The sequence below is a fragment of the Phaethon aethereus genome (assembly GCF_964289735.1).
Source record: "Phaethon aethereus genome assembly, chromosome: 6".
In the NCBI taxonomy this organism is placed as follows: domain Eukaryota; kingdom Metazoa; phylum Chordata; class Aves; order Phaethontiformes; family Phaethontidae; genus Phaethon; species Phaethon aethereus.
The window spans coordinates 28,265,582-28,279,573 of record NC_138580.1 but is presented as its reverse complement, the minus strand read 5'-3'; the positions used below and the strand labels follow the sequence as shown (position 1 = coordinate 28,279,573).

The following is a 13,992-nucleotide window of genomic DNA, read 5'->3' as shown; positions in this document are numbered from 1 at the left end:
AATTCTGAAACTTTCTGTTCTTGCTTTTATTTTTGTGCACAGAAGCCCTCTGTTCTTTGAAGGCATGATACAGCCCTTCCCATAGAGTCCTAGTAACTAATGTTGAATAAAGACAAAATAAAAAGATTGGCTGTTAACAAGTTGAATGAAATTCTTTCACTAAGATCTTATTCCACCAGATAACTAGCCACGTTTCCATTGTAAAGATGTGAATAACTGAGACCTGAAGGCAGGTGTATCTATCTAAGAAGTACTCCAGTAGTTATTACTCAAATGTTTTCTATTACATTCGGTGGAAATGGAAACAGTAACCATAGGTATGGTCAAAGCAAAAGTACTAAAATTGACAGCAATTGTGGATTGAGGCAGGTTTGGTATCTCCTGTTGCTGGTCAAGGGTTACAAAAGATTTTAGCCCATTGAAGCCTGGGGCTCAGGTCTGTGTGGTTTGGTTAGTTTTCTGTCCTTTCTGTTGTAGTTGCCTGGTGTAGTTCCTGGGCAATACTTCCAAACACAGCAGGATTACCACTTAAGCCGGTTTGTTGTCAGGCTCAGAGGAACTTCCAGGTTCCTGAACGGCCATCCCATCAGTATTAACTGCAGCAGCTACATGTGGAAGTACATTAGCAGGATGCTATGAGAAGCCGTCTTCACTCCTGTCAATTTTGAATCTTTCCCAGACCCCAGGTTCAAGCTAGAGAAGCAAGCTTCTTAAAAGTAAAACCACGGGTCACTACACCTGACATTGGTGTATCAGATAAATAACTAAAAAAATACACAACATCACATTTTCAAATAAGAAAGGACATGTGGCACAATGTGAAAACTGACATGTCTGCATTCTTTGGGATTCGTAACTTTTTTGCAGTGCCTGCTGGCTTGGAAATTGTCTGATTCTAATAGTAATGTAGTACTCAGCCCAGAAATGTAGCCTGCTAAATTGTCATCCAATTTTTCTACTGCATGAGTGCAACACCTGGTGCATGTTCATCAGCAGATGGCTTGTGTATGTGTGCAGGGTGCATCATTTCTTCAGGAGTGGGGTGGATGCAAAAGATAGGGCACTTGAGTCTGTCTAGCATGTATCTGACGGAGGTGAGGGAGTACTGCTATGAGAACTGTAATGGTATAGTTTCCTAAAGTTTTGATTTTAATGTGAAAAATCCTGCTGCTACACTTTCTGTAAGCTTTTAGAGAAAGGTTTGAAGTTTACCACAATGGGGTCACAGTTGTTCTTATCAAGTCCATACTGCTGCTGGCAATTGCTTGTTTAAATAAACCCCAAGAATGTTTGTGTTACCTGACTAAAGCCATTTTAAAATTAAATATTCAGACTGCTCCCTGTTGAGGGCCATCCATGTTTCAAGATTTCATCAATTTGAATTCCTTTCTATGCACAAATCCAAGAAAAAGTATGTTTCTCTTCCTTGTGAGTAACACAGGTGAATGGATTGCCTTAAAATTTCCAATGAATCCAAATTAAATGAACAGTGTAAAATTATAATTTGAAGCCATGCTAAAAAGTTCTGAGTAAACTGGTGACAAAATTACCTTCAGTTAAACTATAGTACATGCTTTTTTGTCCTGTACAGGTCTGGCCCAAGGAACTTAAATAACTAATAAATCAAACTGACAGTGGAAGATGTTAAACTGTGTGGCATGAAAGGAAATAACAGTGTTGAAAAAAATTGTAACTTACATGAAAAGTAGTTGCCGTTGCAGTGATACTGAGACGTGCTGGTTTAGGCAGATTAGTCTCCAAACAGTTACTTCAGAGATGGTTATTTCACAGTGCTTTGGTCACTCCTTGTCACCCTTGTCTCATCCTCCTCAGCAAGCAGGGCAGAACAGAGCATGCTTTGGCTCGGCAGGGAGATGACATTGAGGCTGGCCAGCCTCAGAATGTTGCACTGGTTGGCCAGTGGCTGACTGCTCAATGAGTTAAAAATGGGTGAGTTCTGCCTGCTTTTCCCTCATTTACCAGGTGCTAGTAACTTCACAACAGTTACCTAAAGTTGAAAATATATTGAGGTTTCTAGCAGTCTGTTATATTTGCTAACCAATCCAAAAGCAACGGGTATAGGAAAAAGGATGGCAAACAGTTCAATTGCAAAAGCTTGTTTTCTTAGTAAAAAAAGGTAAAAAACAACAAAAAAAGCACAGTTATTTTAAAAAATAGATACTGTTCTCTTTGTAGCATTCCTGAGAGTTCCAGATAGTCATGAAGATGCATGTTACAAACATGAATTGATAGTATGCAATAAGTAATTTTTCAAGATACACAGAAGGACATCACATAGTTATAAGGACGAAAAAGGACAATGATGTGGTTCAAGGTTCTTCTACAAACAAAGTATCACTGAATATGTTTCTGGTTGTGGACATTTAATTTGCTTCTGTGGAGATTGGAGGGGCTCCCCCTCCTCAGACGCACAATAGTCTTTTCCCTGTGCTGAGTATTTAATTAGATCACTGTGAAAATTAGTGTCTTCAGTGGATATGAGGAAAAATCCTCTCTGTTTCAAATATATCTAAGATTAAAAACCCCACCTTTCCCAAAATGCAGGTGATCTGTCCATATTTTGAAAGATTGCTGTTTGCCCAAAGAATACCTTATTCATCTGTTCACATTCTTCACAGTTGCCAGTGCAGATCTCATTATGTCTCATTTTGCTTGTTAGATTTTGAACACGCTATTTCGAATGGGATGCTACAACAGGCATCAAAATGTGTGCTCGCTGTGTATGCTTTAAGTGACAAATTCAAGATGCTCCAAGGTCTTGCCATTCAGGGACAGCTGTTCTGTTATGCCTTGGTCTCCCTCTCTGTCCGTTTTATGCCGCTTTTATTTTTCCTGTTGCCTTTTGCTGTCTCAGGTGTCAAAAGTGAAGGTCAGCACACCCGTGGTGCCTTATACAGGGCACAATTAAGGTCAGGTGGTGCTACTTGAAAATTCATTAACCTGGGTGATTGGGAGAGTGGTAATTTATAGACTAACACTTGCAAGAGATCAAGATTTCTCTCCTGTTTTGTTATGTGAACGCTTTGATTTAGCTCCAGAACTTTTGCCTTCTAAACTTAGTGTAACCGGTAGAGGCACACCCTGTGTGTTATAAATTGCTGTTTGTCGTTTCTGACTCTAATCCTTTGGTGGTGTTCTGCACATATAGAAGCTCTATGCACCTGTATTTAGAACAAAGCAATATGCAAGCCTGCTCATGCAGTGCAAATGAGCATAATTGGGCTAACTTGTGGCAAAGTATCTAATAATGAAGTATAGGTACCCAGGGTGGTGAGTTGCCATGTTGGCATTGCATTTCTAATGCATGTTTCTATGCTGTGGACTGTGAAATTCACAACTTGGCTTGTAGCAAAACAACTTTGTATTAGGAGGATGTTTGTAAACTTGAGTAATGCAATTATGTTTTTAATTTTTAACAGGAACATAGGCTTACAATTTTAGAGAAGCAATTTAACTTGAGCAAAAGCTGACGAGCAGACTAAAACATTGCCTGCTGCTTTCCCATTGCTCTTTCCCTTAGTCAGTTTTTCTCTGTCTTCCCTTTTTTTTCCTGTTTAATATAATAGTTGCATGTATAGCTTTCCTTTCCCAAGCTAACTTTCTTTTGTAGATCTCTTCTCATCAAAAGATCTCATTTCCTTCTGGGGAAATTTTCCTAGGAAATCTCAATTCTCCATCTTTTTCCTCATTTTTTTTCCTTGCCAGTCTTGGACATCAGAGCATGTGGAGTGGAAGGATCTCGGTATTCCTGCATAGAGCTTCCTCTTCATGTGTTTTAGAGCAGCTCAGGATTTCTGCATTTTGTAACGCTGAACAGCGTAAGGCCTGAGCTAACCAACGTAAAGGCTTGACAGATGCTCTGGGAGGCCACGTATGCTTTAACTCTAGTTGTACAGAGCTGAGGAGATGTCGGCAGAGTTTCTTGCCTCTGTCATGGCCTGTGGTGCTTTGGGGGGTGCTGTTTGGGTCGTTACACTTGCCCAGAGGAGGACCAGTGATTCTCACTGGGTACAGGGTCCTGCCCCACAAAAGTGACAAGGCTGGTGTATTTTCTCCCTGACATTCAACTTAGCTTGGAGCAGACCTGGCCCCACCAATTCTTGCCAGCCCCCATCCCTGCCTGCCCCGTCAGACTGCACGGTCCGGGCTCGTCAGCATACAGGGCTGTCTCTTGCTGCGTTGTTTTGCTAATACTTCCTGCATGCTGTAATCTGCTGCTTAATTTTAATGACAGGCACGTTTAGACCTTGACTTTATAATCTCTTTGTCTCCTTTCCTCCCTCCCTTCCTCCCTCCCTCTCTCTCTTTCTTTTTCTCACTTTCCACTTTCACTAAAAATCCCTTCCCAATAGGCCCGAATGGAGCCTGCAGGTCGGCCCTTCGTGTCTGTCACACCTCCTGTGTCCCCGCAGACAAAAGCGGTGACACCCTACACAGCATCGCAGCCCTCCCCACCGCTGCCCCCGCCGCCCCCCCCACCGCCGCCGCCCCCGCCCCCTCCGCCCCCGCCCCCGCCCCCCCTCCCCAGCCAGGCTGCCCCATCCGTGGGCTCACCCGCCACCATTTTTGTCAAGTACAGCACCATCACCAGGCTGCAGAACGCTGCCCAGCACGGCGGGCCTTTTTCCAAAGCTGCTGCTGCGCAGCAGGTCCCCCCACCCCCCCCACCCTCGGGGAAGCCTCAGATACCAGTGCCCCCCAACGGGGTCATGCCGCCTCCCCCACCTCCGCCGCCTCCCCCCACACCAGGCTCGGCCATGGCACAACTGAAGCCGGCACCTTGTGCCCCTTCTGTGCCTCAGTTCACACCGCCCCCACCGCCCCCCAAAATCCATCAGGTTCAACCAAATATAAGCCAGGCCATGGCCACCGCCACCTCCTCGTTGCCACCACCGCCGCCTCCTGTGCCTGCCCCACCACCACCCCACGCACCCCCAAAGCCTGTCGTGGCAGCTCCCCCCCCCCCGCCTAGTGGGAAGGCAGCATCACCAGGGGTCACACATGTCACCCCCCCTGTGCCAGCTCCATTACCCCTTGCAATAAAGAAACAACCAAGTGTCACCTCTCCCCAGGTGCCTCCACTGCCCCCAGCCCCTCCTGGCCCCACTCCCCCCCCAACGTTCCCAAAGCAGCAGAGTTTCTCTGTGAAGCCTCCTCCCTCCCCTCAGTCCCCAGTGCCGTCCGTGGTGAAACAGATAGTTAGCCAGTTCCCACCTCCTCCCACCCTGCCTGCCACTGAGCCCCAGCCCCTGAAACCCCTTCCACTGAGCGTGGCTCCACAGTCGCCTCCAGCAGTGAAGGCAAAGCCCAAATGGCAGCCCGCTTCTGCTTCCTCACCAGATTTCCCCCCTCCTCCACCAGAGAGCAGCTTAGTGTTTCCTCCTCCACCTCCTTCCCCAGCTTCCTCTGCAGGTTCTCCCCCCCCCGACAAATCAGGGTCTCCAGTCAAAAAGACCAGCAAGACATCAAGCCCTGGAGGGAAGAAACCACCTCCAACACCTCAGCGAAACTCCAGCATCAAATCCACCAGCTCCACTGAGTACCATGAGTCCAAGAGACCTTCAGTGGACCGCCTTGTCAGCAAATTTGCACACCCACCAGAGCCGTTAGGGTCTCCTTCCAAGGAGTCATCGCCTCCTGCAGCCCCTCCAAAACCAGGAAAGCTCAACCTTTCTGGGGTGAGCCTGCCCATTGTCCTTCCACAAGGAGGGATCCCACCCAAGGCTCCTGCTCCAGGTGTGTCTGGGAAAGAACCTGTGGTTGAATTCCCTTCACCACCATCGGATTCAGACTTTCCACCACCACCACCTGAAATAGATCTTCCTCTCCCACCAGTTGAGATCCCATCTGTGTTTTCAGGCAGCACCTCCCCAAAAGTTGCTGTTGTCAATCCCCAGCCGCAGGCGTGGTCAAAACCATCTGTGAAGAAAGCCCCACCACCCACACGTCCCAAGCGGAATGACAGCACTCGACTGACACAGGCGGAGGTCGCAGAGCCACCAGGGTCAGCTGGCCCTCAAGTGCCCACTTCACCCAAGTCCAGCCTTAGCGTTCAGCCGGGATTCCTGGCAGACCTCAACCGGACGCTGCAGCGGAAATCCATCACCCGGCATGGCTCCCTCTCCTCCGCGCGGATGTCCAGAACAGAGCCCACAGCCACCATGGACGACATGGCCCTGCCTCCACCTCCGCCAGAGCTGCTGGCTGACCAGCAGAAGACGAGCAGCTTCGGAGGCAGTCATATATCTGGCTATGCAACGTTACGGAGGGGGCCGCCCCCGGCACCTCCCAAAAGGGATCAGAACACCAAGCTGTCGCGGGACTGGTAGTCAGTCCCCAGCGGCCAGTGCTCTCTGTGATTTGTGGGCCACTCCATGATCGGCCAACCTGTGACGGTGTGCTCTTGGAGAGAATGTGGGGACGTGGATGAGAGCCCCATCAAAAGAGGTGACCTCGAACTGTAGCTAAGGCTAAATGTAAAGACATTCCCCTTTCATGGCTAGGCCAAAAAAGTTGGGGGCTTGGGGGTGTTGATACCTTATTGGGAAAAGTGGGTAGAGAGGCATTGACTTACCCTTTCAATTTCTTCTACCCTTCATATGGATTGGACCAAAACCCCATTTTCTTACTTTTTCTGCATTTCGGGGAGGGGGGTGAGATAATTTTTTGTAGTGTTTGTCCATGTGAGACATGTTTGTGCATGTGTTATAAATGTAGGTATATAATATATTGTGATATATTTCGTCGCAATTATAGAAGATAACCAGAATGTTTTTGTAGAACCGTATTTATTGTTTCAGTCACTATATTATCTGGAATCTGACTCTGTAACTAGTCAATTCTTACCACAAAGATGAAGATGTAGGGGGCACTTTAAAGAAAGGAAGGGAAAAAAAACCAACCTACAAACCTCTTGGCAGTTTGTGGTGGGTAAACAGTGCAGAGCAGAGGTGTTCTGCTGGTAACTGTACGTTGTCCATTGATTGAAAAGTACAGATGCAACATACCAAAACATTCTGGTCGTAATACTACTGAAAATGCATATGTTCTGAGGAAGAAAATAGATTTTATATATAGTGGGCTGGAGTGAAATATATTTATACTATAAAGAGCCTCCCCCTCCCTTCCAAATAGTTTAAAAATATATACTGCTACAAATTATTTCAGTTATTTCTCCGTGCAGTGAGTAGGATAAGTAGGTATTATTCCAATCCATTATGCATTCTAACTTTATAATAGGCTCGATCGTTTGTTTCTATGACTCAAGATGAATATATTTGCGTTAACCCCTTCTGAAAGCTGCCAGGACTCCTGCAATGGATGCCGACCCACAAGGCTGACCCACGCTGATACATCACTTGTACGTGTAGTTCTTTCCATGAATGAACAGGTAGGTTTCTGTAGAGAGCATTATGTTCTCGCACAAACATACACAGCGTACAATCTCGCCTTGTCTGTGCCTAATAAGATGTATTGTCTTTACAAAAACAAGTTCCTGGAAACATTTAAAGAAAATTTAAATGAAACATTTAAAGTACTGTTTGTAATTCATTAGAAACTGTCAGGAAACCTTCCCTTCTAAAAAGAGAGAAGGGAGTGGCAATTTCAGGCTGAGCACAGTGGGAATTCTCTCTCTTTTCTTTGACCCGCCAGAAGTTTATGTGACCAATGCATGAACGTGTTAATTACACGGTTGCACTTCTGGCAGTCAAGGGAGAAGATTGGGAAAAAACCCATCTTGAGAGGCAATAACATTTGCTAATCATTTAATGTAAGGGCCCATATAAGTAGGAGATAGTCTGTTGTATTTGCTTTGGGTTTTTTTTGTTTGTCACTGATTCACAGTCAATCACCAAATCAAGTACTAGAGTCCTTTTTCTTGTACTTCAGTAGCTTGATTGTACAGTGTTACCCATGCATTTGGACATTGTGATGAGGCAGCGTAGCTAGTGTAAGTGGTCTTCTGTATCTTGCATGTTCATTACAGGGTAGTGGTACACAGCCTTTGTAAAGTAACTAAAATACTTGGACCGTTCCCTCATCACCATGGGGGTGCTGTCAAGGCTCTGATGGCAAATTATTTTACTGTTTGTTTACCTTTTTGTCTAGAAGCAAATTTTAAATACTTTCCTTGCTCCAAAGAATGAAACAAAAGAAGTAGCTTGACCTGGCAGTATCCTCAAGCGTGTAAAAAAAAAAAGATGTAAACTAATCTCTCATTAGAGTAATTCAAGCTGATAGATTTAAGAAATACTGTGACAGTGTCCCCCAATCTTTTTTTTTTATAAAGTTTTTTAAAAAATCCAAATAATAAATGTCTTTGTGAATAATTTATGAATAGGGAAAAAGCTTTGCTAATTAGAGGGGGTCAATGACACATCTGTAGCTATAGTTTTAAATAAGTGCATCATGAAAAGAAAAATTAATGGTGCTGTCTCTGCTGACCTGTTTCATATGATTTTTTTAAAGATCTGTTTCAGCACCTCTGGAAATTGTTTTAATATTTCAGACTAGGTTTTTTGAGCAATAAGAGTATGTACCATTGTGTGCATTTTTAAAGCACTGCTATGGGAAGGCACTTTTTTGTATCTTTCAGATTGTTCACAAAGTTTTGTTTCTACTATTTTTGTGCTTATAAAGTGTCCTTAAAAGTATTTGCATTGTTGATTTTAAGCATGCTCAGTGTAGCTGGTGAATAACTTCACAGGAAGGTTGTTAAGCTATGCTGCAGTTCATGGGTGCTGTAATTTTCAACATTGGTCCTCCTGCTGCTTTGTACTGTATGCAGCTGCTGGGGCTCATACCCACCGGTGGAGCAAAAGGTGCGCAGGTACAGCCATAACTCCCCGGCTGTTACTGATGCTAGGTAAGTGCACAGGCGCGTCTGCTCCCTGGCAAGACGCATCTGGGCTGATGCAGCGTGTGCCCCCAGATGAGAGCAGTCGGGGAATTCTGCTTGCCCCATCTCTCTTTCTTGACCCCCCCAAGACAGCTCCACTGGTGTGTGTCAGTTCCAGCCCTTTTTCTTTTATTTATTCAGTGCAGATACCTCTGGGCTTTGGATTCGGCAGAGCAATGTTTTGAGTGTAGTTTCTTCAGAGGCTTTTGGACTTTGCTCTCCTTTTCCTGTGCCCACGTTCATTTACCCAGTATCTCTCCCTAGACAATGAATCCATACTTACTGCTGCGGGCTGCTACACAGCTTGCTGAGAGACAGAAGATTAACTTAAGTTTGCAGCAAAATGAATGAGGGTCAGCAAAAGTGGCACCCTCTATTCCTTCTTGTTACAACTTCCTTCCTAAGCCACTAGTGATACAGAAATACAGTGAGTGGCTGCAGCTTACTTTCTCTCAGCTGAGCACTAACATTTGGCTACAGTGTGGTTTGGACAACCTGGTTGCCTTTTCAGCTTATGAGACCTTTCGTTGTGACTTGCTTTTTCAATGTATTTACTGTTTTTGAGACAGTAAGTATTTATGCCTTATTTGCAAGTTAGTTATTTTTCCTTGTGTGCGCTGATCTCATAATTGTACCATTATATTTATTGAAAGTGGAAAACAAAGGGGACAGATCTCAGACACACAGCAAGAAGCTTCCTGCTACAACATGGGCTGTAACTCTTTTGGCACTATTAAAATGAGCATGTGAGAGCTGAGCTTTCATACCCTGAACACTAAGACAGCAGATGCTTTGATGCTGAAATGCTAAGAGAGTACAGGTGTAGTTGTGTTACATGATGAAGTGTATGGCCTTGGATGCTTGTTAAGGTGGGTGTTGGGGAAAGCCCTGCTGCTGCAGGGTCAGCTGAGAGCAAACAGCTGCATTTGTTAATGTGTTTCAGATTCAGTCTTCATTTCCTCTCTGCCATGCAGCCATAGCATCTGCGCCTCTGAGCAGCAGGGCCCCTCCTGTTCGGTCAGGTTTCTCTGTGCCTGCAGCACAGGCGTAGAAAGCAGGGAGCTGGTCTTCTCAGACACTTTCATTGTAATTCAGGTCTCGGGGAGTTGCTTTAGAAGGTAAAACTATGCTCTTACATGAGCACTAATCTTGGGGGAGAAATGATTTAAAAAAAACAAACACAGGTTCTAAACAAACCATAGGTAACATGTTTGAGCTGGATATGCCAGAGGTTCTGTCTAGTCTTTCAAAACCTGTGGTTGGGGAGGAGGTTAGGCAAGATGTCTCACAATAAAATAATCCTTTTATTTTCTATGGAAGAGGAAAGCTCCTGCTTCCCCCTGTGCAGTGGTTTCCTCCTGCTGCAAACCACTGCTGCTTGCTCCGACCTGGTGCATGACCTCAACGCCAAAGAGCTCCTCTCCTGAAGTTACTCTGCAGTTTCCTGCAGGGCAACAGTGACCGACTGACACAGCAGGGAGACAAAGCAAAGGTACCCAGATCATTTTTTGGTTTCATGTCTGATGGGAGAGGGAGCAGGTTGTTTTCAAGAAGTGCATTTTAGGATTTACTGTTCTGGACTTGCACAGTTAAAGGTTTTCTGGTATCTTCTTTCTGTGCCCTTAGGCAACCAGCTAACTCAAGTCAGCTCAGATATAAAGTGTGGCCAGTTTTCCAGAGTTAAAATTGTTTTTTCCACCATTAAAGGAACCAAAAGTGCCATTTCAACAGCAGAAAGGCAAAAGAGAAATTTTCTGCTTATTACAGAAAACTGCACAGAACTATAATTGTTTTACTCCAGTGGTACTACTGCAGGTAAATTTGTTTCTTACTCAAAATAAGATAGTAAGTGGGTCTTACTGTAAGTATTACTTCAACTACAGAGTCATGTTAAAATCAGTTGTACTCCAGGAAAGCAATATAAATTCCTGACAGATGGTAGTGAGGATGCAGCCAGAACATGTGAGGTTTGATTTTCTTTTTTTCATTGTTAAGGTGTAGATGACATACTTGTTCAAACAGTGCTCCTCATTTGGAGGTGTGGGGGAGTCTGTCTTCTTTTGGGGAGGAGATGTTTTCCCAAAGCCCATTTGTGGCTCCTGGTGTTTAGCTTTGCTTTCCCTTGCACAGTCAGGGCAGACTCTGAACCAGAGAGGATTTAACACTACAGGGGATAGTTCCTCTTAAACATTTTTGTAATGTGCTGGTGGGTTTTAAGCTTTTATTGTGGAATTATAGGTTTGTCTGAAGTTGAGTAATTTTCCTTTCTGAATTCTTTTTCTCCTTCAAATAAAAAAATGCCCATGAAGACTGGCAAAATCAGTGTTGTCTTGCAGGGGTCAGCACTTACCAGTAACTGTGATCCAGCTGAGTCACAGGGTTTGTCTGGTTTTAAGATGCTAAACTGCAAATGAGGTGACAACACATGCTTATCACAGTGTACATTAAAGTAATTGCCACTAACATGGGAAAAATAGTGATTTGGGTTGATGTCTTTTTGGCACTCTGAGGCACTCAACAGGGCAAGTTCATCAGAAGTGTGTATCTTTGGTGAGGAGAGCTAGAGAAGCTGGAAGAACAGGAGGAACAGGAACTAGTGCGCTCTCTATTGCCACCGTCCCCCAGGGCAGGGATTCGGTGAGGGAAATGAGCAAGGAGGAACTTGAGTAACAGATTTTGGACACCTGCCTTATTTAAATTCTTAAAGGCAACTTGTCTTTTAGGAGACTTAGGAATGGAAAAATATAGTTTCCTCCCACCATTCCCAAGATGCCAAAGATGCATTCAGAGCTAAACTCCAGGTATGCTGATGTGCTTGCGCTAGCCTCTGCTGAGGCTCAGTTGCCAGGATCTGAAGTGAAGTGCTGCCCATCTGCAGCAGCTGTTTGGCAAGAGAACAGGGCTGCCACTGGTGCATGCTGTGCATCTCTTGCCTTGAACCAGTGCTGGTAACCAGGCTCCCATCTGCAAGGGGCGGGGGCAGAGGACAGTGTAGCAAATGAATGTGTGCCCAAGGCTCCCTGCTGCTGATTTGGTGCAGCACTAGAAAGCTTGTACTTCTAGAAGGAAAACTAAATGCTTTGTGACAGTTGTAATTGGTCTCCTTCTAGTGGACTGCAGTGGACCAGAAATTAACTGGAGTGGCAGTTTGGTTTATGGCTTACACTAACTGTTAACAGCCACTGGGGTGATATTCTGTATAGTACTGGGGATGCAAATGTGATAAAAAAAGTGTCATTGCAATGATGATTTGTCTGTGCAGCAAACTTGTGCTAAGAAGTGCTGTAAATACATTCATGTTTACTGCTTTAAAAAGAAAATTGCACATTTTATCTTTCAATGGGATTGCCTCCCCTCTTCTTCCCTTTCCAAAAAGAAAAATCAAAGCTCTCTTAGACTGATAGCTTCAGATTGGGGGGAGCTTTGCCATATTATAAATATATATAAATATATGTATAAATATACTTTTTTAAGCATGGGAGAGGACAAAAGAAATAACTACATTATAGAGTACCCAATATAGATCGTTATACAATGGAATATGCACAATTCAATAAAGATGTAGTTAAATTTAAGAATCTGGTTTAATCCTCTGTCTTGCCCTTTTTCCTTTTTCTTGAGTTCAGAGCCCACACTGTGTTCTCAGGGCATCAGTGGCTCCCCTCTGTAGGGATCAGATACCTGATGGCCTACAGGTTACCATTTATATGCTTGCTCTCAATAAAATTGCTTTTCATTGTTCCTCTGCACAGTTCTTCCCAGTGGGTCAGAGCTGGCTGTACCATAACATGGTGCACACCAGTCACAGGTCCAAGGAGGACCCAGTGTGAAGGCTCACCTTTTCCACATGCAGAGTCCTGCACAGCTCTGCTCACGCAAGAACAGCTGGTAAGTGTTGCTGTGGTCCCTCTCTGGGGTCCACTGTAGGGAATTCAGCTCTGTTCACGTCCTCCTGGGGTATGCTCGCAGGCTGGCCCTGCATCGGGTCATCAGCTTTTACAGCAGAGATTTGAGGCCTCACAGTAGTGGTGATTACAGGAGATGGGCAGTCATGCCGAAGGCAGCGGGCTGGATGCCGAGGACCATACCTGTCCATGCCCTATTGAAGAGTCTGTAGCCAAAAGACAAGGCATGTGACATGCTCACAGAACACATGGTGTGTGCTTTGTTCTTTTTATTTAGGGCTCGAAACAAGAGGGTTTAGTACACAGCAACAGTTAATTCCAAGTACAAATAAAAAAATTTAAAAATTGGGTTTTGCACTCACTGGAAGGTGGTTCAAATGGCACACACAATAAAACGTTACTGGTGGCATACAGCTCCCCAGAGTCCTGTGGGCTTGGTCATTTACAGTGGTCTCTGCACTCACTCATCTACTGCATCAGCAGTGCCAAAACCACAGCGTGCTTCTCCTCTGACTGCAAACCAGGGGCGGGGGGGGAATCTGCTATCAGAAAAAAGTGCATGGACAAAATCCATGTTAGACACTGACATTTCCAGGGAATTCATAGAAACTACTTGTCCATGCAAGTTGCAAAAGACACTTTTTCAAATGTGAAAAGAAGCACTTGTTCTTTACAAAAAAATCTCAGACATGTCAGCAACTTTAGCAAGGCGCTGTAATGGAAATGAATTTGTACACAGCTCTTCCTCATTAGTCAATAGCAGTAGAATTCTTCTGAGGTCTTTCTTAAGAGAAGCAGGAACAAGTGTACTGCACACATTTCAGCTGAGTCACCATGTCGGTGTTCAGCAGGATGCTGGGTGTAGGCTTGCCTCTGGACAACAGGCTGCTGCTGACTCTACTGTTTTATAATACATCTTGCAATAAGCAAAGGTGCTAATAATATACTTAAGAGTACCGAAGAAAAAAAACACTTCCTGCATGGGCAGGAGATGATTGCACAAAACACAGGGGTGGGTTTTTTTGAATGAAAGCAGCAGACCACCATGGTCTGTGAATTATTCGTTGTAACAGCTCTTGGCAAAACCTTGGCCCCATCAAGCTTTCGGCAACCTTCCCATGGATGGCCCACGATTCTTGCAGTTTCAAAATCAAAAGTAGAGCAATA

At 44.6% G+C, this 13,992-nt stretch overlaps 1 protein-coding gene across 3 annotated transcripts in view; it reads left to right on the top strand.

Moving 5' to 3' along the window:
* Positions 1-6,350, top strand: part of RAPH1 (Ras association (RalGDS/AF-6) and pleckstrin homology domains 1) — a gene marked incomplete at both ends in the record, with an annotated part of 57,487 nt that extends 51,137 nt beyond the window's left edge. For all 3 annotated transcript variants that reach the window (XM_082001321.1, XM_082001320.1, XM_082001319.1), the window contains one exon: positions 4,374-6,350. In XM_082001321.1, coding sequence (XP_081857447.1) covers positions 4,374-6,350 — 1,977 coding nt within the window. The remainder of the gene's footprint in view (positions 1-4,373) is intronic.
* Between the last annotated feature and the right edge of the window lie 7,642 nt (positions 6,351-13,992).